We start from the raw sequence: 26,053 nt of genomic DNA, 5'->3' as shown, positions 1-26,053 counted from the left end.
GGTGCCTTGCTGGGCATGCCCAGTAGGGGCCAGTCAAAGTTCTGTTTAAACTTTGACAGAAGTTTTCCGTGGTGGGCTCCATCCTCGATGTCACCCATTTGTGAGGACAACCATCCTGCTTGTCCTGTGAGAATATTTATTACAGATCTGGTATCTAAGAAAGCACAATATTAGAACCTATGACAAGCCAGTTCCACACAGAAACATTTCCATGCCTAGTTACCTAATATTTTGACTAATATTTACTATTGATATTTTTTGTTTGTTTTAATTGATAGCTACCTAAATAAACAGGAGCTATCTCTCATCCAAGCCAGTCTGTTCCTACTTTGGGCAGAAGTAAAGGAAGCAGGATGCTGGTGTCCGGTCCGTAGTTGGTTGCTGTTGGTGCTGCTGTTGTCCTGTGTGTTGCTTTCACACATTAATATAGTCCTTTGTCTCACAGGCTGTGCTGTGTCCAGGCTGGACACTTCCTCCTATCTTTCCAATTAGCAGTAAAAATTCTTTGCCTGACTGAGTTCTTTCAATAGCTGGTTATCTTTCAGGAAGCAGGGGAGAGATGTCTCTGCAGTCATATGTGGGAGACCATCTTTCCTGCTCAGGAGTATACTGTCCTTGAGTTAGTCGTGTAGCTTGTTAGCATGTTAGAGGAAGTTGTTAGGATAAGTAAGTGAGTGAACCCTTTGGCCGAGGTGAGAGGTGGAATCACCCAGGGGGAGGAGTCCGTGGGGCCTCACCGTTGGGAGGTGGAGCCTTGGCTGTGGGATGGAGATACAGCAGACATAGAGGTGGAAATGTAGAGGGTGACCCCCTGGAGGTGGGCCATGGAATGGCAGCAACTGCTGACGTCAGTCTTGCTTGAGATGAGTCAAAGGAGGAAGTGGCAATACCCGAGGAGCGGGGGTGCCGGGAAATACAGTCACTGTAACACACTTAATCAGTAGTAGAGAATGCAGGGAGGTTCCTTGATGGAAGAACACGGTAGTGATCCGCAGAGCAGGGTGCCTCGGCAAGGGTTCCTCAGATGATACACGGCACAGGTCCGTAGCGCAGGGGGAACCCGGAAGAGAGTCCTCACAGCAATGGTCCGCAGAGTGGGGTATATCATTGAGGGGTCCTCAGATGATATCAACGAGTGGGTCCTCAGAGCAGGGAGGAACTCAGAAGGGAGTCCTCATGGCAATGGTCCGCAGAGCAGGGTACACCAGCGGGGATTCCCACATAGCAATAGAGAAAGTGATCCAGAGGTGGTACTCACAGCGACAGAAAGCAAGCAAAGTCTCAAAGATTGCCTTAGGAGAAGGTAGGCTGGAAACCGGGTGACAGGTCCGCCGAGGAGTGGATAGCCAAGAGACGAGGGGGGGCCCCCGAGGAGCAAGTATCCAGTAGTCTCACACCACGGAAGCTAACCGGAACAAGCAGAGTAGAAGCTGGAACAACAGCAAGTGAACTCGTTGCCAAGTCGCCAGCTGTCTGGGCAGGCCGGATTAAATATGAGAGCAGAGTGACGTCATCTGGTAGGGACGCTCTCGAGGTTCCCACTATGACGTGGATAAAGCTGGTCGGGAAGCGCGCGCGCGTGCCTAAGGAACCCCACGGGTAAGATGGCAGTTGGGAGCTTCCACGCTGCTCAGATAGGCCCGGGAACGGAGGCCAGAGGGCCAGTGGTAGCTGGCTGAAGCCGCGAGTTCGCCCAATGGAACCAAGGTTGTGAGAAGGGAGGTGAGCAATGGCGGCCGCAGCCGTCTGTGGCTGTGGAGCGTAACAGTACCTCCCTTCTTAGCGCCTCTCCCCGGGGGTTTGGGATTCCTTGGATGAGACACGTGAAACTGTCTGATCAGTTCTTTATCAAGAATATTCGCTGCTGGCTCCCAACTGTTTTCTTCTGGCCCGAAGCCCTCCCAAGATAACAATATTCCCATCATCTTCTTCTTTTCCATATATCCAAGATGTCTTGTACCTGATAAGTGATATCCTCCTCAGAGGCTAGAGGTTGCGATTCGGGCGGTTTCTTGGAAAACCCGGAGAGAACAAGAGGTTTAAGTAAAGAGACATGGAAGGCGTTTTGTATCTTGAGTGAGGTAGGCAGGCGTAGACTGTATGTAACTGGGCCCAGCTGACGAAGTACGGGGAATGGTCCGATATATCTAGTAGCAAAGCAGACTGACAGTAGTTTCAGACGAATGATTCGAGTACTCAGCCACACTTTATCTCCCGGACTGAATTGTGGTGCTACCCATGATGCATATCGTAGCATTTTTTGAACTACTGGGCAGCTTGCTGTATGAGTTGCTTAGTGTCTTCCCAGAGTTTGTGCAACTCTTGAGCGGTGGCTTGCGCCGCAGGAGAGGCCACTGACAGAAGCAACGGAAGTGGAGGCAGGGGCTGGCATCCATATACCACTTGAAAGGGTGAAGACCCCGTGGACGCAGAGAGCTGAGAACTGAGAGCAAGTTCAGCCCAAGGCAAAAATTCGGACCAATCATTTTGTCATGAGTTGATGTAGGCCGGGAGAAACTGCTTCAAAGTCCGATTTGTTTGCTCCGTCTGTCCATTAGCTTGCGGGTGATACACTGATGTAAGATCTAATGCAATGTCAAACTTCCTGCATAAAGCCCTCCAAAACCTGGTCGTAAATTGTACTCCCCGATTGGAAAGGATGTGCCTCAGGAGTCCGTGGAGTTGGAATATGTGGTGGATGAACAGTTTTGCCAGCTCCGGAGCAGAAGGAAGGCCAGGTAAAGCCACAAAGTGAGCCATTTTTGAAAACCGGGCCACTGTCACCCAGATAGTATTATTGCCATTGGAAAGGGGAAGATCCACTATGAAATCAGTGGTGATATGTGTCCAAGGCTCGCTGGGAGCAGGCAGTGGTTGCAACAGACCCCAGGGTTGGCCCATTGGTGGCTTCTGGCGTGCGCAAGTGGGGCACAACTCTACGTATGCCTGGGTGTCTTTCCTCATGGTTGGCCACCAGTAGAATCTCTGGAGCGATGACAGGGTCCTAGCCTGGCCCGGATGACCTGCCAACAGGGAATCGTGCGCCCATTGGAGAATCTTTTTACGCAGAGGACAGGGAACCACCGTCTTCCCAGGTGGAACGGTGTAGGTGGCCGAGAGAAGAACTTTGTCTGGACTGATGATGTGATGCGGAACATCCGGCACGTCCTCAGTGGTGAAGGACCGGGAAAGAGCGTCGGCTTTGGTATTCTTGTTGGCTGGCTGATATTTTAGCAGGAAATTGAACCGAGTGAAAAAGAGAGAACAGTGGGCCTGCCGGTGGTTAAGACGCTGTGCGTGGTGCAGGTATTCAAGGTCCTTGTGGTCTGTATATACGTGACCTGGTGCTGAGCCCCCCTCGAGCCAGGGGCGCCATTCTTCGAAGGCCAGCTTAATTGCCAATAATTCTTTGTCCTCGATTCCATAATTGCGCTCTGCTGGGGAGAAGCAGCGAGAGAAGAATGAGCAGGGATGGAGAGTGTGATTGGCTGAATTTTGGCTCAGCACTGCACCAACACCAACATCGGAAGCGTCGACCTCGACAATGAAGGGTCATCGGGGATCCAGATGGCGTAAGCATGGTTCTCTGAGGAATGTGTCTTTAAGTTCCTGAAAGGCTTATATAGCCTCGAATGACCATTGCAAGGGGTTGGCTCCCTTGAGGGTCATGGCGGTGAGAGGGGCAGTCAGAGTAGAATAATGTGGAATAAATGACTGGTAGTAATTTGTAAAACCAAAGAAGCTACGAAGTGCCTTGAGGCCTGTAGGTTGGGGCCAATTCTGGATGCTCTTGGTCTTCTGCGGGTCCATTTGAAAACCTTGGCTTGAAACCACATAGCTGAGGAACGGAACGATCTCTTGTTCAAAGGAACATTTCTCCAGCTTGGCATACAGACAGTTATCCTGTAGGCGCTGGAGAACCTTACAAACATCTCGGCGAGAACCTTACAAACATCTGGAGGTCCTGTGAGAATACTAGAATGTCATCCAGATAGACTATTAAGCACTGATAGAGTATGTATCTGAATACCTCATTCATCATGTTCTGGAACACTGCTGGAGCATTACAAAGGCCAAAAGGCATTACCAGGTATTCGAAGTGGCCATGGGTGTTAAAAGCGGTCTTCCATTCATCTCCCTGACGTATCCAGACCAAATTGTAAGCCCCTCTCAGGTCCAATTTGGAGAATATTTTGGCCCCTTGGAGCCTGTCAAACAGTTCGGAGATTAGCGGCAAGGGGTATTGGTCCTTCTGGGTAATTTCATTTAAGCGCGGTAATCTATACATGGTTGGAGGGAACCGTCCTTTTTCCCAACGAAAAAGAAACCCACTCCAGCGGGAGACTTACAAGGTCGAATGAACCCTTTAGCCAAGTTCTCTTGTATGTAGTCAGACATAGCCTTGGTTTCAGTTAGCGAAAGTGGGTACACCCTTCCGTGAGGAAGCTCAGAATTAGGAATCAAATTAATTGCACAGTCAAAGGACCGGTGCGGTGGTAATGTGTCTGCAGCCTTTTTAGAAAACACATCAGTGTACGTGGAGTACTGCAGCGGGAGACCAGGAAGAGACATCGTGGTGGTTAAACAAGGCAGTAGTGACACGACTTCCAAGCAACGTTTATGACAGGAGTTGCCCCATCGGGAAAGTTGTAAGGTGTCCCAGTCGAATTGTGGAGTATGGAGTTTCAACCAAGGAAATTCAAGAACCACTGGATGAATAGCTTTGTCTAGTACGAGAAGAGAAAGGGTCTCTGTTTGCATGGATCCATTATGCAGTTGGATATAGGGATGTGAATCGTTTTTGAACGATTAAAATTATCGTCAGATAATTTTAAAATCGTCCAAAATTGTTAGAGTGCACGATACAATACAAATGCCCACGATTTATCGTCAGGGGCATTTGTATTGTATCGTTAAATAGGGGGTGGGAAAACCGGCACACCAAAAAAACCCTAACACCCACCCCGAACCTTTAAAACAAACCCCCACCCTCCCGAACCCCCCCAAAATGTTTTAAATGACCTGGGGTCCCGGCGCGATGATCCCGGCGCGATGTCCCGCTCTCTGCCCATGGCTGCTGTGAAGAGAAATGGCACCGGTGGCCCTTTGCCCTTATCATGTGACAGGGCAAAGGTAGCGCCGGCGCCATTTTGATTTCTAGCTCCCGACGTCACGCGTCCAGGAGATTGCTCCCGGACCCCCGCTGGACCCCCAGGGACTTTTGGCCAGCTTGGGGGGGCCTCCTGACCCCCACAAGACTTGCCAAAAGTCCAGCGGGGGTCCGGGAACGACCTCCTAAACTCGAATCGTTTTGCCGTACAGCAAAATGGCGCCGACCGTACGTGGTCGGCGCCATTTTGCTGTACGGCAAAACGATTCGAGTTTAGGAGGTCGTTCCCGGACCCCCGCTGGACTTTTGGCAAGTCTTGTGGGGGTCAGGAGGCCCCCCCAAGCTGGCCAAAAGTCCCTGGGGGTCCAGCGAGGGTCCGGGAGCGATCTCCTACGCTCCTGACGTCGGGGGACAAAAAACAAAATGGTGCCGGCGCTACCTTTGCCCTGCTGTCATATGACAGGGCAAAGGTAGCGCCGGCGCCATTTCTACAATGCACCGGAGGTCCGAGAGTAAAAGATCACACCGGGACCCTTCCTCTGGACCCCAGGTAATTTAAGGCATTTTGGGGGGGTTCGGGAGGGTGGGGGATTTATTTTAAAGGGTCGGGGTGGGTTTTAGGGATGTTTTAGTGTGCCGGTTTTCCCGCCCTCCCCCGATTTACGATTTACACGATATTTTAAAAAACAAAACCGCGACGATAAGATTCCCTCCCCCCCCCCAGCCGAAATCGATCGTTAAGACGATCGATCACACGATTCACATCTCTAGTTGGAAAGGAATTGTGGAGCAAGTCACTTCGCTAGGTAACGGCTCACTCTGGATCGAGGAGAGCAAGAGTGGCGTAGGAGTGCAGACTGTGGGGATCCAGAGGTGCGCCACCAGCTGTCGTAGAATAAAATTACCACCAGCCCCGGAATCCACTAAGGCTAGTGTGTGAAATTCCAAATTTCCTGAGTTAATAGAGACAGGTAAGGTTAATGGAGGAGAGGGCGATGTCAGGCCTAGGAGGAGTCCTCCGGCATAACCTAGGCCTGGAAGTTTCCTGGAATGCGTGGGCAGGCAGGTACCACATGTCCGGGTTGACCACAGTACATACATAGCCCTGAACATAGACGGCGACGTTCTCCTTCGAGGATAAGTGACTGCGGCCCATTTGCATGGGTTCGTCTTCGTTGGCCTCTGGCAGAGTAGCGATCTTCATAGAAGGAGCAGGATGTGTGCAGGGGGTACCCGCAGCCACCCTCTTGGGTGCTCGGATCTCTGTAAGCATTCATGAAGATGGCGGTCAATGCGTCCAGCGACATCTATAAGGGCATCCAGGGTATCTGGAAGTTCTCGAGCTGCCAGCTCATCTTTGATACGCAGACTCAGTCCTTCAAGGAAAATTGCACGCAAGCATCCTAAATCCCAGTGTAGTTCAGACGCAAGGGTTCTAAACTCGACGTATTCAGAAAGGGATCTAGAACCTTAATGAAGGTGCAGCAACGTGGAGCCGGCGATGGTCTTGCGAGCAGGGTAATCAAAATCACAGCAGAAAAGGGCGAGGAAACCTGTCAGATCTTGGAGGATCGGGTCCGCCGTTCCCACAAGGGTGAGACCCAGGCCAAAGCCTTTCCCTCCAATAAGGAGAGGATTTACATCGTCTTAGAAGTCACGTCAGGAAAGTATGTGGGTTCTAAAGAAAAGTGCATGTTGCACTGATTCAGGAAGTCCCTACAAGACAAGGGGTCACCTGAAAACCGAAGAGGTGCAAGCAGGGGCACAGGTGGCCGGAACGGCGGCATCTGAGGGGTAGCACTCAATTTGGCAGACGTTGCGGCGGTGTCCAACCGGTTATTTAAAATGTTTATGGTGTTAGTCAAGTTCTCCAAGACTTTCTGCTGCTCAGAAATTCACTGGGCCAGGCTGGGAATGGCCTGGAGGGCCGAGAGCTGTGCCGGGTCCAGGGACTTGGCAATCTGTTAGGATAAGTAAGTGAGTGAACCCTTTGGCTGAGGTGAGAGGAGGAATCACTCAGGGGGAGGAGCTCACGGGGCCTCACCGTTGGGAGGCGGAGCCTTGGCTGTGGGATGGAGATACAGCAGGCGTAGAGGTGGAGATGTAAGGGTGACCCCTGGAGGTGGGCCACGGAACGGCAGCAACTGCTGACATCAGTTTTGCTTGAGGCAAGAGTCAAAGGAGGAAGCGGCAATACCTGAGGAGCGGGGGTGCTGGGAAGTACAGTCACTGTAACACATTGAATCAGTAGTAGAGAATGGAGGGAGGTTCCTTGGTGGAAGAACACGGTAGTGATCCGCAGAGTGGGGTGCCCCGGCGAGGGTTCCTCAGATGATACACGGCACAGGCCCGTAGCGCAGGGGGAACCCGGAAGAGAGTCCTCACGGCAATGGTCCGCAGAGCGGGGTACATCAGTGAGGGGTCCGCAGATGATATCACCGAGTGGGTCCACAGAGCAGGGAGGAACTCAGAAGAGAGTCCTCACGACAATGGACCGCAGACCGAGGTACACCGGCGGGGATTCCCATGTAGCAATAGAGATAGTGGTCCAGAGGTGGTATTCATAGCGACAGGAAGCAAGCAAAGTCCCGTAGAAATTCTTAGGAGAAGGCAGGCTGGAAACCGGGTGACAGGCCCTCAGAGGAGTGGATAGCCAAGAGATGAGGGGGGCCCCCGAGGAGCGAGTATCCAGTAGTCTCACACCACGGAAGCAAACCGGAACAAGCAGAGTAGAAGCTGGAACAACAGCAAGTGAACTCGTTGCCAAGTCGCCAGCTGTCTGGGCAGGCCGGATTAAATATGAGAGCAGAATGACATCATCTGGTAGAGACGCTCCCGAGGTTCCCGCCATGATGTGGTTAAAGCTGGTTGGAAAGTGCGCGCGCCTAAGGAACCCCATGGGTAAGATGGTGGTCGGGAGCTTCCACGCTTCTTGGATAGGCCCGGGAATGGAGGCCAGAGGGCTGGTGGTAGCTGGCCGAAGCCGCGAGTTCACCCAACTGAGCCAAGGTTGTGAAAAGGGAGGTGAGCAATGGCGGCTGCGGAGCATAACCAGGGCCGGTGGAAGCACGAGGCGAACTAGGCCTGGGCCTAGGGTGCCGAGTATTAGGGGGCGCCACGAGCAGTGGTATCCCGAGGGGAGGCAATGCGCCTGGGCACAGGGAGGCTCATTCGTCCGCCAGTGGACCTCATGCCACTGGTGGCTGAGCAGCGACACGCAATTAGCAGGAGATCAGCAGGTGGAGCTCACGGCACCACGGCCCGAAGAAAAAGATTGCGTTTAAGCGCGCTGATGCTCCTCCTCCTTCCTGCCTATGCGACCCCGGAAGTAAAGGTTGCCAGAGCCGCGCGGGCAGGAAGGAGGAGGAGCATCAGCACGGGCAGAAGAGGAGCAGTGCTTACGAGCCGCCACGAATCCCAAGTCGCAGCGGCCCGAGAAGAGGAAGTGGCCCGGTAGCAGGGCCGCTGCGGCCCTGATCCGCAAAGAGGAGGCCCAGCGGCAGAGACCCGCAAAGAGGAGGCCCAGAGGTGAGAGAGAGGCTGAGGGTCTGTAGAGTGTGTGTGCGTGCGTGTATGAGATGAGTTGAGAGACTGTGTGTGGGAGTGAGGACCTGAATGTTTGCAGAGACAACATGTGAGAACCTCTGTGTGTGTGTGAGAGACAGCATGTGACAGTGAGAGCCTGTGCTTGAGCATAAGATCATAAGAACATAAGAAATTGCCATGCTGGGTCAGACCAAGGGTCCATCAAGCCCAGCATCCTATTTCCAATAGTGGCCAATCAAGGCCATAAGAACCTGGCAAGTACCCAAGTACTAAGTCTATTCCATGTTACCATTGCTAATGGCAGTGGCTATTCTCTAAGTGAACTTAATAGCAGGTAATGGACTTCTCCTCCAAGAACTTATCCAACCCTTTTTTAAACACCGTTATACTAACTGCACTAACCACATCCTCTGGCAACAAATTCCAGAGTTTAATTGTGCATTGAGTAAAAAAGAACTTTCTCTGATTAGTTTTAAATGTGCCCCATGCTAACTTCATGGAGTGCCCCCTAGTCTTTCTACTATCCGAAAGAGTAAATAACTGATTTACATCTACCCATTCTAGACCTCTCATAATTTTAAACATCTCTATCATATCCCCCCTCAGCCGTCTCTTCTCCAAGCTGAAAAGTCCTAACCTCTTTAGTCTTTCCTCATAGGAGAGCTGTTCCATTCCCCTTATCATTTTGGTAGCCCTTCTCTGTACCTTTTCCATCGCAATTATATCTTTTTTTTTTTTTAATTATTTGTTTATTCAGGTTTTAATAACATACAAAGAGTAATCTTTTGCATTGAAATACAGAGCATAAAGGAAAATGAGTAATCTTACTCTTCAAAATATAGAAATGTCAACATAAAATTTTTCTCTTGTTACATAGGAAACAATGAGGGGGTTTTAATGAATATAAGGAGTCAAAAGGAAAATCTACTAATCAATTCTTAGCGTCCTGTATCTTACCCCTTAATTACTAATTGCTCCTTTCATGTTACACTAGGTTGTTTCCTCCCATCCAAAAAGGTCCTAAGTTGGTCAGGAAAAAAGAAAATATATGTGTTTCTGGACAGCTTTACTATGCACTTACACGGATAGCGCAGTAAAAAACTGGCTCCGAGTGCTTGGGATTCAGATCTCATTAATAAAAAAGCCTTTCTACGCTGCTGCGTAGCTTTAGCTAAATCTGGGTAAACGTGGACAGGACCACCACAATATAATTCACTAATATTTCTGAAGTAACTACTCATTATCTTTGAGACACTAGCCTCATCATAAAAAGAAACAAAGAGTACAGCTCTATCTACAATTTCAGGAGTCGAATTTTCCAAGTAATCTGTTAGATTTTGTAAATCCAATCTTTGAACATTTAATGTCCCAGAGACAGAGTTGTTTCTTTTCGGTAGAAAAAATAATTTTTTAATCGCTGGAATCTCATCCTGAGGAATCTTTAAAGTCTCCATTACGTATTTCTTAAAAGTCAATATAGGGATTTCTCCCATAACAATCGGAAAATTAAGTAATCTTATATTTAAATGCCTCATAAAGTTCTCTATGGATTCCAATCTCCTCGACATACTTGTCCTTTCAGCTAGTATATTGGCATTGATACTTTGGAGACTATTTATTTCTCCATTTACTTTCTTTAATGACTCTTCATAATCCTGAAATCTTTTTTGATTTTCCCGTTCTTGTATACCACTTTTAGCAACAATCTCGTCCAATTTTTGGGCCTGATTGTCTAGTTGGTTAGACATCCTCACCATGAAATCCCAGATTGTATCTAGGGTGACGACTGCTGGTTTGATACATTGCTGTGAGCGTGAGTCCTTTACCCCGCTTTTGGCAGGCCGACTACTTCCCCCAGCTAACATAGGGGTAGTATCTCCTGCTACACTTACTTTGCCTCGCGGTGAAGCAGCTTTCTGGGTAATTGGTTCATCCCCAGACAAGACAAGGTCTTCTGGGCCACCTAGCCCGGCATTACCGGTATCATCCGATATAGCCACGGCTCCTCTGACCAAGTCCTGTGGCAAAGCTCTCAGCGGTGTCTTAGGGAGTTGGAGGGCTCAACGAAAGTTCCCCAGGGGAGTAAAGCGCTCCTCTCGCCTTCTCTCCAGCGGGGGTTGAGACACTCGATGTGGGTAAAGAAGAGGCAAAATCAGATATTAATCGCTGTCCTGTTGAAAGGTCCGAGTCAGGTGGGAATACTCGGACCTTCCCTTTCCTCTTATGTGGCATTATGATACACAAAATCTTTAACTGCGTATAACTCTTGGAAAAACAGAATAGCAAACTTTACCTCTCAGGGCGTCTTCTTATTTTCCACCCCCTCTTGACTGAAGGTCCGGGTTCCCAAGCTTTGAGTCTCCTCCGTCCTTCTCCGGACTAAGCCGGACAAAGCCGTGCGCGCCTAAGGGGTGTGCGCCGGCGGCGGTGGTGCTCCTCTACTCCGCCGGTTTTTCAATCGCGTTGGGGCTCCTCCCAGCTGCGTCGTGGCGTCCTGGTTGGGGGAGGTGTTCCGGCTCCAGTAAGGCCCCAAACCTTCAGCGGTCTCTGCCACTACTCCGCCGGTTTTTCAATCGCGTTGGGGCTCCTCCCAGCTGCGTCGTGGCGTCCTGGTTGGGGGAGGTGTTCCGGCTCCAGTAAGGCCCCAAACCTTCAGCGGTCTCTGCCGCTACTCCGCCGGTTTTTCAATCGCGTTGGGGCTCCTCCCAGCTGCGTCGTGGCGTCCTGGTTGGGGGAGGTGTTCCGGCTCCAGTAAGGCCCCAAACCTTCAGCCAATTATATCTTTTTTGAGATGCGGCGACCAGAATTGTACACAGTTTTCAAGGTGTGGTCTCACCATGGAGCAATACAGAGGCATTATGACATTTTCCATTTTATTCACCAGCATGTGGGAGTGAGAGACTGTGTGTATGAATAATTGTATGAGAGAGAGCATGTGACAGTGAGAGCCTGTGCTTGAGCAAGACAGCATGTGGGAGTGAGAGAGAGCCTGTGTGTGTGAGACTCAGACAGCATGTGCCAGTGAGAGACTGTGTGTATGAATGATTGTATGAGAGAGAGCATGTGACAGTGAGAGCCTGTGTGTGTGTGTGTGTGTGTGTGTGAGAGAGAGAGAGAGAGAGAGAAATGCATGTGAGAATGAGAACCTGACTGTGTGTTTGAGGGAAGAAGATGGAGAGAAAAGAAATAGGAAAAAAAGACAATATAAAAGGAATTGGCAAAAAAATAAGAAAGGGAAGGTGGAAAAAAAAAGCCTGTGACCAACCAATTAGAAAACTAAGATCAGACAGCAAAGGTAAAAAAAGAAAAAAATTACTTTGTAGTGATTGGCACATGTAATCTTTGGGAATGTGCAAGAATAGCACTTTCTCTATGTGGATCTCACAATGTACGAGATCAGCATGGAGAAAGTGGAAGCCCATGTGGCCTGCACACAGGAAGCAGCAGAATGGGCTTCAGTGCCAGTAGCAGCAATCAGTGCCTCCCCAATAGCCATGTGGCAGCAGTGACAGTGGCAGCTGAGGAATGAGAGAGGTTCCAAGGTTTCTGGCAAAAAAAGAGGGGGGGGGGTCTGTCTTTAGTGTGTGCATGTGTATAAATGGGACTCTGCCTGGGGGTGTATGTGTGAGAATGAATGTGTGCATGCCTGGGGGGGTGGGGAGGCAGTGGTATGAGAATGACTGGGAGCTTGCCTGGGTGTGTATGTTTGTGTGTATGTGAGGGAGCCAGTGAGTGTGAGAGCATGAATGTGTATGAGAAAATCCAAGGGAGTAAGAGTTTGTGTGTGTGTGCTGGGAGGGGGGGGGGGGTTGTGTGGAGGGGGAGAGAGTATCTTAGAGCCTGAGAGTGTGTCAGTGTCAGTGAGAACGAGAGGTTATGGTGGATATAAGAGCATGAATGTGTATGTATGTGACAGTGTATGTGTGACAGAGAATGGACATGTGAGTATGTGTGAGAGAGAGAGGATAACCTCCTAATCCTCGACAATATCAGGGTGACTGGAAATCAAGAGCTCCCACAGAAGGGGTCAGCAGGGGCTTTTTAAAATCCTTATTAGTTTTAATTATTGAATGTTATTTGATATATGTGCTGTTTTTAAATATTTTATTGGTGTTTGGGAAATTGTAAAACATGTATATGATTTTAATTAATAGAAATTCTGTTTATCAGTAGTTTTAAAATATTCTTTTATTATAGTTTTACTATTATAACTGATGCTTTGTTTCTTGATTTTATTTGTTTTATGAGGAATGGTGGTTCTATTTTTCTATTGTTAATACACGGAGTCTGGCTTCTTGGAGTTTTTGTCTAATTTGTGCTCCTTCATTTTGTATTCTGTATTTGGTGAGAGTCTTTCTCTGCTCTGTGTGTGTGTCATGATGAGAGATTCTGCTAGCATGTAGTGTCTGTATAAAGATCTATAGCAATTGGGTTTGTTTTGTTTCCTGAGTAGGTGGTGTATTGGTATTCTAGGACCCAGTGTAATATTTACCCTTGCTTTTTCACAGGTAGGGTTATTATTGTTTGAGTCCTTGGTGTTATTACTGTTATGATGGGATTGCAGTATAGATTTTGAGTGTCTTTTTTTGTGGGGTTTTGTGTTAGTTCACAATGTGACTGGCAGTGGAAGCTGTTTGTGCTGCTGTTACTGTGAGGTGACATCAGAATTTGAAAATATCTTTTACTATGATGAGCTGTAAGGGAAACATCCAAGCTCCATTGTTTGGGGGAATTTTCAGTGGATGCACAGAGTTAGAGAACTGGAGGTGCAGGATTTATATTGACATTCTGTCCCTTCCTATACATTCCAGACTTCACTCTCATAGCCATATAGAATTAGTTGAATGAGGCTATGAAATAATTTTATAGTAGTTTTACTAGAAGTGTGAAACTGGCCAGCTTTATAAAATTACGCAGAAGACCCTTTGGACTTTTTTATTAACACTTTTTTTTAAACCAATTTTAAAGCAGGATCCATGCTATAGAGGTGGGTGTGATGAAGAAATGTCATTTTGGCTCCCCCCCCCCCCCCCCCCAAAGAAAAATTCTTCTGTCTAGAGATGCCACTGATTTTCTGTACAAGAAGGATTAAGGGGGGGATGCTGGAGAGGCACACAAATGCATTGGCCTTCGGGCGCCGGAGACCCTTGGTGTGCCACTGGGTGTGAACCATATGGGGCCGCAAGCGGCGGCAAAGAGGAGTGGAGATTTGGTGGGCCCTGCTCGTGACCCAGAAAACCACACAGCCGGTGAGCGTGATCGAGAATGATGTAGGAGTCGGGGCTGAGACCATGAGACTGGGGGGGGGGGGGGGGGGGGGGTGAGCAAGGGAGAAGGCTCGCCTAGGGCACCTAATCCCCTTGCCCTGGCCCTGAGCGTAACAGAATTATCTTTTTACAGGAGGTTATTAAATCTCCATGTTCCATGCCAAATGTCCCTGAAGCTGCTGAGTATAATGTATTTCTTCTCTGGGAAAGTATAGTTATGTTCATGATGTCATCCAGAAGTCTTTCTGCATACTCTTTTAAAGCAGGGAACAGGATGACTACCCTTAAACTAACTGACTAGGCCTCATGCTAAAAGCTCATGTCTACCCCATCTCTATGGTAACCCAACTCATCTGTGTTCCAGAGTAGGGCGTGTTTGTTTTGTAATAATTTTCCTGGGTTCTAGGTGGACTCTGCCATAGCTTTTCTCCTTGTTCTAGGTCAGCCTTTGGTGCAGCGTAGTACAGTTGTTAGAGATGTTATCTTAAGCTGTAGAGTTGGTGATGTCTGAGGTGGTGGAATGGTGAGTAAATGACATATTGATGCCCACTAATGAGGGGCCAGCGATGAACAGCCCTCATTTACTTTTAGGTGGTGTGCGTCTCTCACATGAAGGGGAGTCCAGCTGCCATCAGACCACCACTGGACAGACATGGCTCAGACATTCTTAATGTTTGGCTGTGAAGGAGTTCTGATGAAGAGCTTTGGTGTAACTTCTATTTCTATTGCTCACATTATCTTCTCGGCCTGTGTCTAGCTGCAATTTTGTTTGCCAGCTGGTTCATTTTCTAGCACTTGTAAATGTTCTGTTCTTGTCTCTTTCCAGCCCCTCCCATGAAGCCAGGGATTAAGTGCTGGGCTGTGAGCTACCCTGAGTCTGTGCACTGTACATGGAAGCTGGAGCCAGCCCCTCATCTGAACACATCTTTTATCACCACTTACCGGTAGAGAACAAACCTTTCCTTCACCCGAGCCAGGAGAGCAAAGAAAATGGATAGGGTGTCAGCTACAGTACAAACTAAACTGTTAGAGGGCCTGGGACTTTGATCTTTAAAGGCCAATAAATTAGAAGGGCTGTTTCTCCTGGAGCTGGGGTGAGTGAGGGGCAATGTGGAGGGTGGCGAGTCATTCCTCACGGGGGCTTTTCCACACGGTGCTCCAGCAGACCTCACATTTTTGAGAAGGGCCAGCTCCTTGGAAAACGAGAGCCATTCAGTATTTACCTGCTGCTGAGGCAAAGTTCCTCGCTGCTCAACCTGCTCCGTCACTGAGCCCCGACCCAGTCACATAGGGGATTAAGGCTTTCTGGATGAGCAGCAGTTTCTATGCTCACGAAGAGGGCAATAATCAAAACTGCCCCATGTTGGTGTAAATATCACAGGAACGTTTTACCTGCGGGCTTTGTACCATAATCGAAGCAATAGTCTGCACCGGCTTGGAAGAATGATCCAAGGAGATCACATCGTCTTTCTCTGTGTTTGTTCTGTCAGAAACTACCTGGATAGGTCTGAATAAGCAAATCTATGTCCGTTTCCTCTCTCTGCCCCCAGCAACGTCTCCAGAGTCCACAGATGAAAATTTGTGCATTGTTGAGCAATAGTCCAAGCCCCCCCCCCACCCCTTTCCATGGGTAAAATAGGTTTCTGCCCGAGGAAAAGGCTTTGAATATTGCCCTCTCACTTAGTCCACTAAAAATGCATCACTTGCAGCTGTCTTGTTGTCCTTTATTCCTCTGATTTCATTCAGTGTCTCTTACAGCTTCGGTATCATATGCTTTAATGCCTGGGGGGAAGGGGGCTGCTGAGACAATAAAAAAATCAAAATGTCTTATATTTATGAAGCCTACGCAGAGGATGAGAGCACATGAACTTCCTCTTAGACACCATTTCTCACCCTGGCCTTGTGTTTCAGGCAAATGATGGAGACTGAAGAAGAGGCTAATGAGTGCATTCAGTCCCTCGCAGAGGCGAACAGCTGTACCATCAGCGATTTCCAGATCTTTTCCATGATTCCCTATATACTGAATGTGACAGCAGTAAACCCCCTGGGATCAGTGACACATCTGCATCCCTTCATAGTGGAGCAGATCAGTAAGAGCACTCTGCCTCTGTCTAGGGCTTCACCAGAGGGCATCAGGCAAAGGTTAAGCTTAGCTCATGCCCTGTAGGATCGGCTCACAGATCTTCAAAAATACATCACATAGAGAGATGAAGATATGAAGAAGGCTGTTCAGCTTGGAGAAGAGACGGCTGAGGGGGGATATGATAGAGGTCTTTAAGATCATGAGAGGTCTTGAATGAGTAGATGTGAATCAGTTATTTACACTTTTGAATAATAGAAGGACTAGGGGGCATTCCATGAAGTTAGCAAGTAGCACATTTAAGACTAATCAGAGAAAATTATTTTTCACTCAACGCACAATAAAGCTCTGGAATTTGTTACCAGAGGATATGGTTAGTGCAGTTAGTGTAGCTGGGTTCAAAAAAGGTTTGGATAAGTTCTTGGAGGAGAAGTCCATTAACGGCTATTAATCAAATTTACTTAGGGAATAGCCACTGCTATTAATTGCATCAGTAGCATGGGATCTTTTAGTGTTTGGGTAATTGCCAGGTTCTTGTGGCCTGGTTTGGCCTCTGTTGGAAACAGGATGCTGGGCTTGATGGACCCTTGGTCTGACCCAGCATGGCAATTTCTTATGTTCTTATGATGGAGAGAAATGGAGGGGGGGGGGGGGCCCGGGGGGAGGAGGATATATGAGAAGACAATAGCGTCGAGGAATAGAGTGAAGGAAACCAGAGAGTGAGGGAGCCCAGTAAGCTGCCCAAGCAGACATTAATGTTCAATCTTTTCTTCTTCCTGGTTCTTGTTAGTAAAACCGGACCCCCCAGAAAATCTAAGGGTCTCCTCCATACCTGGACAGAGAAAGAAGCTTTTACTGAAGTGGGATCCACCAAAGTCCTGGCCATTTCCACAGTATTTCCCACTCAAGTATCTAATTCGTTACCAGAGGGCAGGAAGCAGCACCTTCAGAAAGGTAAGCAGACCGTTTTCTACTCCTCAAGAGAGAATTAACCAAGGCTCTCAGCAGGACCAGAAGCAACTCAGAACAAAGGCACTTTCAAACAGGTTTGTTACTAGGTGGACACACCCTATTTTTAGAAGCGTAACTCAAACTCCAATAAAGAATATCCTGAAATTATAGAAAACTAAATTTGCAGATGTCTGGGCAAATCTCTATTTTAACCACACTGTATGGGTAGGTACATGGAGCCCAGGCATATGTAGTTCCTACCCCCATCTGGGTCAATTTCCTCAGAATACTTTTCAAGTGATAGTGCTATAAGGCAACTTCCAGGTCATCAGGATCAGGCTGAGCCTAGGTGTTCTAAATATCAAAATCACAGAACATATAGAAAGACATAGTTTAATGGAACAAAGTCATCATGGCTTTACCCAGGGCAACTCTTGCCTCACAAATCTTCTTCACTTTTTGAAGGAGTTAATAAACATGTAGATAGAGGTGAACCGCTAGATGTAGTGTATTTGGATTTTCAGAAGGCGTTTGACAAAGTTCCTCATGAGAGGCTTCTAGGAAAAGTAAAAAGTCATGGGATAAGTAGTGATGTCCTTTTGTGGATTACAAACTGGCTAAAAGACAGGAAACAGAGAGTAGAATTAAATGGACAGTTTTCTCAGTGGAAAGGAGTGGGCAGTGGAGTGCCTCAGGGATCTGTATTGGGACCCGTACTTTACAATATATTTATAAATGATCTGGAAAGAAATACGACGAGTAAGGTAATCAAATTTGCAGATGATACAAAATTTTTCAGAGTAGTTAAATCACAACAGATTGTGATAAATTGCAGGAAGACCTTGTGAGACTGGAAAATTGAGCATCAAAATGGCAGATGAAATTTAATGTGGATAAGTGCAAGGTGATGCATATAGGGTAAAATAACCCATGCTATAGTTACACAATGTTAGGTTCCATATTAGGAGCTACCACCCAAGAAAGAGATCTAGGCGTCATAGTGGATAACACATTGAAATCATCGGTTCAGTGTGCTGCGGCAGTCAAAAAATCAAACAGAATGTTGGGAATTATTAGGAAGGGAATGGTGAACAAACCAGAAAATGTAATAATGTCTCTGTATCGCTCCATTTGAGACCACACCTTGAATACTGTATACAATTCTGGTAGCAGCATCTCAAAAAAGATATAGTTACGATGGAGCAGGTACAGAGAAGGGCTACCAAAATGATAAAGGGAATGGAACAGCTCCCCTATGAGGAAAGACTAAAGAGGTTAGGACTTTTCAGCTTGGAGAAGAGACGGCTGAGGGGGGATATGATAGAGGGGTTTAAAATCATGAGAGGTCTAGAACGGGTAAATGTGAATCAGTTATTTACTCTTTCGGATAATAGAAAGACTAGGGGGCACTCCATGAAGGTAGCATGTGGCACATTTAAAACTAATCGGAGAAAGTTCTTTTTCACTCAACGCACAATTAAACTCTGGAATTTGTTGCCAGAGGATGTGGTTAGTGCAGTTAGTGTAGCTGTGTTTAAAAAAGTATTGGATAAGTTCTTGGAAGAGAAGTCCATTACCAGCTATTAATTAAGTTGACTTAGAAAATAGCCACTGCTATTACTAGCAACAGTAACATGGAACAGACTTAGTTATTGGGTACATGCCAGGTTCTTGTGGCCTGGATTGGCCACTGTTGGAAACAAGATGCTGGGCTTGATGGACCCTTGGTCTGACCCAGTATGGCATGTTCTTATGTTCTTACCTGTACAGTCAAGAATCATATGCAAAGTACTGACAATAATATACAACAACATGAATCCAAACAATGATTTGATGGGAATAACTGTTGTGGTCCTGGCCGCGAGCACCGCAACCAGGCCCTTACCTCCTTGTTCCCGGACCTGCTCCCACCTCCAGATCCCTGGCTTGCGGCCTGTTTGGCGGCGTCCCCGCTGGGGCTTCGCCGCCACGAAGGTGCCTGAGGATGCCCTGCTCCTAGGCGCGTGCGTCACTCGAGCACCTTTCTAGCCCGTTTCCAGCCCGTTTCCCGCCGGTGGTGACTCTGCCCAGTTCCTGACGTCAGACGCCGCGGCCTTGATAAGCTGGCCATGGCCGTCCAGTCCTCACCTTGCAACGGGTTAGCTTCCCGGTCTCCTGTTGCACTGTGCCCCGGAGTGACTCGCTTGGCTATGTCGCTCCGTTCCTGCTACAGCACCTGCTTGGTTCATGTCTGCTTGCTACAGTACCTGCTTGGTTCCTGCCTGCCTGCTACAGTACCTGCTTGGGTCCTGTTTACCTGCTACAGTCCTTGCCTGGTTCCAGTACCCGAGCCTTGCTACAGTTCCTGCCTGGTTCCAGAACCCGTACCCAGTTACAGTAGTGCTACTGTCCTAGTCTGGTTCCAGTTACCTGTCCTGATCCACAACCCGCCTAAGTCCCAGCGGCCGGGCCCCTACGGGCTCCTCCTGGGGGGGCTTCGGCTTCCAAGGGTGAAGCCACCTAAGTCCCAGCAGTTGGGCTCCTACGGGCTCCTCCCAGGGTAGTACCAGCTTTCAGGGTGAAGAGCATCTACGTCCCGCCTGAACATCTGCCTACCAGCCTGCTATTCATTAGAGACATTGACCATCTATTCCCAGTCTCCAGCAGGTCGGCCCAAGGGTCCACTAAACTGAGACCCCCACAACAGATTGCAAGGCCATGGACTCGGCGGATGCACCCGCTCCCTCGGATCTGCCCGGGATGGCTCGGCAGATGTTACAGCACCAGAGCTGCATTGATACTTTGGCAGCCACGGTGGAATGGCTATCCTCGCGCCTGGAGTCCTTGCCTCCCGCTGGCAGGGCCCCTGAGGGTCACGGCTCTTCGGTGACTCAGTTACCGGCAACCTCCTGCTACGCTGGTGATTTAAAGACCTGCCGCGGCTTCCTGAACCAATGTTTTGTATGGTTCTCCCTGTTGCCTCGGCAGTTTCCCTCGGATGCGGTGAAAGTGGCATATATCTTGTCTTTACTTGATGGGAAAGCCATGATATGGGCTTCTCCCCTTTGGGAAAACAATGATTCTTCGCTAACGGATTTACAACTGTTCATCACGAACTTTCGCCAAACCTTTGATGAGCCCGCCCGAGTAGCCACGGCTACGTCTGATCTGCTGCAACTTCGTCAGGGGGCACGCTCCTTGGCAGATTACGCAATGGAGTTTCGGACTTTAGCCCAGGAAGTAGGTTGGCAAGATGGTAGTCTTAAGGCCATCTTCCTGGAAGGCCTCTCCAGATGCATTAAGGATGAGATTGCAGCTCGAGATCTGCCGGAGGACCTCAACGCCTTGATTGAGATGGCTGCTCGCACTGACCGCCGCCTACAGCAACGGGCCAAGGAGCAGCGCTCCTCTCGCCACAGTCCGGTTCGTGGGCCGAGACCTGCGCCCTCCCCTAAGAGTTCTCGTCCAGATGCTCCCACCTGCAAACCCATGCAGCTGGGATGGGCCCCGCTTTCTGCTGAAGAAAGACAACGTTGCTGTTCGTTGAAGTTATGTTTATATTGTGGCTAGAAAGGCCACTTCTTGGCACGCTGCCAGGAGCGTGCGGAAAACGCCAAAGCCTAGGAGGTCGGAAGGAGCTCCTCCTAGGCTGTGCTACAGCTCCTCAATGTACAGTTCCTGTTACTCTGGAATACCCCGGAGGATCCTTTGAGACGATGGCGTTCCTGGATTCCAGAGCCGGAGGTAATTTTATCCTGCATGACCTAGTCTCCCAGTTGCGGATTCCTATGCATAGACGGGAGGTGCCGTTACGAATTACCTCTATCCAGGGGATGCTCCTTCCTGGTCCCATCTAGATGTCCACGGCACCCATTACGGTCCACACCGGGGCGATCCATTCGGAGGAGATAGCCTTCCTAGTGTTGGATATGGCTGTCCACCCTGTGGTGCTAGGGTTGCCGTGGTTACAGAAATACTCGCCCACGATTCAGTGGGATACGCTACAGATTGTTAAGTGGAGTCCCTTCTGCCTGGCTAATTGTATGAAAGTGCCTAAGACTCCCGCACTTCCGTTGATGCACTCTGCCGTGGGTCCCCCTGCACCTTATGAGGACTTCACGGATGTATTCTCCAAGACCAAGGCGGAGATCCTTCCGCAGCATCATCCATATGACTGTGCTATTGACTTGCTACCTGGTACCATGCCCCCTCGAGGAAGGGTTTATCCCTTATCTATACCTGAGACTCGGGCCATGTCCAAGTACATTGCAGAGAATTTGGTCAAGGGGTTTATTCGCCCGTCCAAGTCGCCTGCAGGGGCAGGCTTCTTTTTTGTCAGCAAGAAAGACGGCTCACTGAGGCCGTGTATAGACTATCGAGGCCTAAATTTGATTACCAAACGAGACCGCTACCCACTCCCATTAATCCCGGAGCTCCTTGATCGGCTTCAAGGAGCGAAGATTTTCACAAAATTGGACTTACGAGGAGCATACAATTTGGTCAGAATCCGTCCCGGAGATGAGTGGAAGACCGCGTTTAATACCCGAGACGGGCGTTACGAGTACCTCGTGATGCCTTTCGGCTTATGTAATGCCCTGGCGGTGTTCCAGCACCTGATGTATGAGGTGTTACAGGACCTTCTGAACACCTGCATAATTGTTTATCTCGACGACGTGTTAGTCTACTCCCAGGACCTGCCGTCACACCGTCAGCATGTCCGTCAAGTGCTCCAGCTACTTAGGGAGCATGGCCTGTACGCGAAACTGGAAAAGTGCAGCTTTGAGAAGACCTCCCTGCCATTCCTAGGCTACATAGTCTCTGCAGCAGGCTTTCAAATGGATCCTGAGAAAGTGGTGGCTATTAAGAATTGGCCCCGGCCGAGGGGGTCTTAAAGCGTTGCAACGCTTCCTTGGCTTCTCCAATTTCTACCGACACTTTATTCCCAATTTCTCTTGTATTGTGGCTCCATTAACTGCCCTCACCCGAAAGGGGGCTAACGCGGTGGATTGGCCAACTTCTGCCTGCCAAGCTTTTGAGGCCCTCAAAGAAGCTTTCTTATTAGACACCTGCCTTCGTCATCTGGATCCCAGCCGGCCCTTCGTCGTGGAGGTTGATGCCTCCAATGTGGCCGTAGGGGCCGTACTGAGCCAGTACTCTGATTCTGGACAACTGTTGCCCTGTTCATATTTCTCAAGGAAATTCTTCCTGGCAGAGAGCAACTACAGTGTTGGTGACAAAGAGTTGCTAGCCGTGAAACTTGCCCTGGATGAATGGAGGCAGTGGTTGGAGGGAGCCAACCATCCGGTTACAATTTACACCGATCACAAAAACCTAGCATTCTTGAAGCAAGCCCAACACCTGAATCCAAGACAAGCCCGGTGGTCGCTGCTTTTTGATCAGTTTGACTTTACCTTATGCTACCGACCCGGCTCTAAGAACGTTCGAGCTGACGCACTTTCGCGCTCTTCTGAGGTCGAAGAGACTCCTGACACACCTCAGTATATCTTGGACCCCGTGAAAGTAAGTCTTGCTGAAACCTTGGTGTCCTCCCAAGGGAAGACCGTCATTCCGCGTCGCTCCCGGAGAGCAGTTCTCGCTTGGGCCCATGACTCCCTCACTGGGGGTCTTGCTGGTTGGAAAGGGACTTTAGACTTGTTAAACTGTTTCTACTGGTGGCCAACGGTGAGACAGGACGTCCAAGCTTTTGTTGGGCTCATACCTTACTTGTGCTGTTCAAAAGCCGCTCATCAGGAAACCCAGGGGCCTGTTGCAACCATTGCCCATCCCGGTGGAGCCTTGGACACACATCTCCACTGATTTCATCGTGGATCTTCCTGCCTCCAAAGGTAATTCGGTCATCTGGGTAACCGTGGACCGATTTTCCAAGATGGTGCACTTTGTTCCCTTGCCAAAACTACCTTCTGCCCCTGACCTGGCTAGCCTGTTTGCTCAGCATATCTTTAGACTTCACGGTCTCCCGCAGGATATAGTCTCCGATCGAGGACCGCAGTTTACAGCTCGCTATTGGAAAGCCCTATGCAAATGCTTCAATGTGCAACTTAGTCTTTCGTCTGCGTTTCATCCTCAGAGTAATGGGCAAACAGAATGAACCAATCGAACCCTGAAGACTTTTCTCCGTGCTTTTGTGAACGAATGATAAGATAATTGGTCCAATCTACTCCTGTGGGCGGAGTTCTCGTATAATAATCACATGCTTGCTGCTACTGGAAGTTCGCCGTTCCTCGTTGTAGCCTCTTGTATTGTCCAGATACCATTCCCGGGCTCCTGAACCCTCGGACCCTTCAGTACCGGATGACGTTACGTATCAAGTACGTGAAGTTTTGGATGTCCAGTTCCACCAACGCTGATGGGAATACTTGCTTGCCTGGGAGGGTTGCGGACCCGAGGATAACTCTTGGGAACCGGCCCGTAATATCCTCCACAAGGACTTATTACGGCAGATCCATCTGGATCACCCAAGTAAACCTGGACCGGCTAAGAGGGGGCGTAAGAGGGGAGGTACTGTTGTGGTCCTGGCCGCGAGCACCACGACCAGGCCCTTACCTCCTTGTTCCCAGACCTGCTCCCACCTCCGGAGCCCTGGCTTGCAGCCTGTTTGGCAGCGTCCCCGCTGGGGCTATGCCGCCGCGAAGGTGCCTGAGGACACCCTGCTCCTAGGCGTGCGCCACTTGGGTGCCTTTCTAGCCCGTTTCCCGCCAGTGGTGACTCCACTCAGTTCCTGATGTCAGACGCTGCGGCCGTCCAGTCCTCGCCTTGCAACGGGTTAGCTTCCCGGTCTCCTGTTGCGCTGTGCCCTGGAGTGACTCGCTTGACTACATCGCTCTGTTCCTGCTACAGTACCTGCTTGGTTCCTGCCTGCCTGCTACAGTACCTGCTTGGTTCCTGCTTGCCTGCTACAGTACCTGCTTGGGTCCTGTTTACCTGCTACAGTCCTTGCCTGGTTCCAGTACCCAAGCCTTGCTACAGTTCCTGCCTGGGTCCAGTACCCGAGTCTTGTTACAGTTCCTGCCTGGTTCCAGAACTCGTACCCAGTTACAGTAGTGCTACTGTCCTAGTCTGGTTCCAGTTACCTGTCCTGATCCACAATCTGCCTAAGTCCCAGCGACCGGGCTCCTTCGGGCTCCTCCCAGGGGGGGCTTCGGCTTCCAAGGGTGAAGCCACCTAAATCCCAGCGGTTGGGCTCCTACGGGCTCCTCCCGGGGGAGTACCAGCTTCCAGGGTGAAGAGCATCTACGTCCCGCCTGAACATCTGCCTCCCGGCCTGCTATTCATTAGAGACATTGACCATCTATTTCCAGTCTCCAGCAGGTCGGCCCAAGGGTCCACTAAACTGAGACTCCCACAACAATAACATTCAAACCACATATTCCCACATGAATGCTTAGGATCTCAGAAGAAAGTCCCGCTAGAAATCCCGACCATTAAAAATCTTCTAACACAAACGAGAGACAGAGCCATATCAATTGCAGGCCCAATGCTATGGAACTCAATGCCAGGGAATCTTCAAACAATAACCAACATTAAGAAATTTAAGAAAGAACTGAAAACATGGCTATTCGATAATGCCCCCTCAGTCTGATAACCAGCTATGTCCTGCACATTACCCTATACTCTCATCCCCCCTTAACGATTACAAGTGCACCTTCAGATTTGGAATGTTTACCTTGAATGTTTATCTGTATGTATGCCTGCCTTTGTAACTCTTCCTTTGTCTGTGAGTGTTAAACCTGTACACCGTTGTGATCTAGTGATTCTAGGGCGACGGTATATAAAACACTCACATAAATAAATAAGTAAATAAATAAATATTCTTCTGACCTTTTCCACAGATCGGGCCATATGAGCAAACCTCCTTCAATCTGACAGGAATCCGGCCAAGCACTCTCTATTCTGTGCAAGTGTCAGCCAAAGAATGCATGGACTATGGAAAACAGAGTGCCTGGAGCCCAGCTGCAGCTGGCAAAGCCTGGGATAAGCGCTGATGGGGGAAAACTTCCTCTAGAAAATCGAGGAGGAGACACTCTCTTTGTGAAAAGATGAGGATCATGGATGTTGCATGCAGACTTTCCAACTCTTCACAGTCATGTTGATTTTGTAATTAGAAAAGTCAGACCTCTCTAGGCTCCCTCGCTTTAAAATTGACACCATCCCATGAAGACTGTGACCTTCCTGACTGTGCTTGGCATAGACTGACTAGCTTGGTGGTTAGAGCATCAAACTTTAAGATCCCCAGTTCAGTTCCCCTATCCATCACCCACAGTGCAACACTCCTTTTTGATTTTTGTAATCATTCTCTTAATTAAACTCTCTATGCTTAACACATGTATAATGAAATAATACAATTTTGTTACGCCAGATGGACGGGACCTTTAGTAATTCCTAAAATGTGTATCTTTGAGGTCATGTAATGGAATTATCTCTACCCAACTTACTTTGTTGATTTGCCTTTAAGTAAGAAACATAGAGTCAGAAACATCTCCCTCATTAGTGACTCAGTAGGTTGCTAAGAATGCACGGTTACCTTCTGCTCTGTTTAGACATCATCCTTATTTATGGGAAACAGTTTACTCAAATATGGGCACAGCCAGACTTGTAGGAAAAGGGGATCAATGGGGCTATGTCCCTAGAGTTTGTGGTTTACATAACAGAATACATATACGAGTATAAAGTAATAAATATACACTTATGCAAATGCTGAGGCATATTTACTGTTTCTTTTAGTTTTCTGAAACAAAATTGTCATCATTTTTCTACATTACCCTCTGCATTCCTCCACAACCTTCCTCTATGTCTCAGCGAGCAGCAACTCAGGGTTAAATGATCAGTGCTGTTTCCAGAAATAATTCCCCTCCTCTTCCAAGATCTGTCAGTGTTTTTGTGCCCAGTTTGATTCCTCCACACCTCTGTTGGGAAGCGGTGAGAAGGAGAAAGGGGATCTTATATGCTGGAATCAAAGATTCTCTTCAGCCCATTCTCCTTCACTCCCACTCCAATTCTGTCCTCAGTCGCTTCCCACAGCCCCCAGAGAGGCGAAGTGGCCTCTGTTTGTGTTTCATAAATCCTGAGGTGCAGGGAGGGTGCCCCCTTTTTGCTGGCATC

At 48.8% G+C, this 26,053-nt stretch overlaps 1 protein-coding gene across 2 annotated transcripts in view; it reads left to right on the top strand.

The window, feature by feature from the left end:
• EBI3 (Epstein-Barr virus induced 3) overlaps nt 1-25,278 on the top strand; it is a 54,383-nt gene extending 29,105 nt beyond the window's left edge. For both annotated transcript variants that reach the window (XM_029614227.1, XM_029614226.1), the window contains 4 exons: nt 14,750-14,867; nt 15,835-16,013; nt 16,794-16,957; nt 24,784-25,278. In XM_029614227.1, coding sequence (XP_029470087.1) covers nt 14,750-14,867; nt 15,835-16,013; nt 16,794-16,957; nt 24,784-24,936 — 614 coding nt within the window. In that variant the 3' untranslated portion in view covers nt 24,937-25,278. The remainder of the gene's footprint in view (nt 1-14,749; nt 14,868-15,834; nt 16,014-16,793; nt 16,958-24,783) is intronic.
• Nucleotides 25,279-26,053: the final 775 nt, after the last annotated feature.

Source organism: Rhinatrema bivittatum, chromosome 8 (genome assembly GCF_901001135.1).
Source record: "Rhinatrema bivittatum chromosome 8, aRhiBiv1.1, whole genome shotgun sequence".
In the NCBI taxonomy this organism is placed as follows: Eukaryota; Metazoa; Chordata; class Amphibia; order Gymnophiona; family Rhinatrematidae; genus Rhinatrema; species Rhinatrema bivittatum.
Note: the sequence above shows the minus strand (reverse complement) of the source record. Positions and strands in the feature narration are given on the sequence as shown.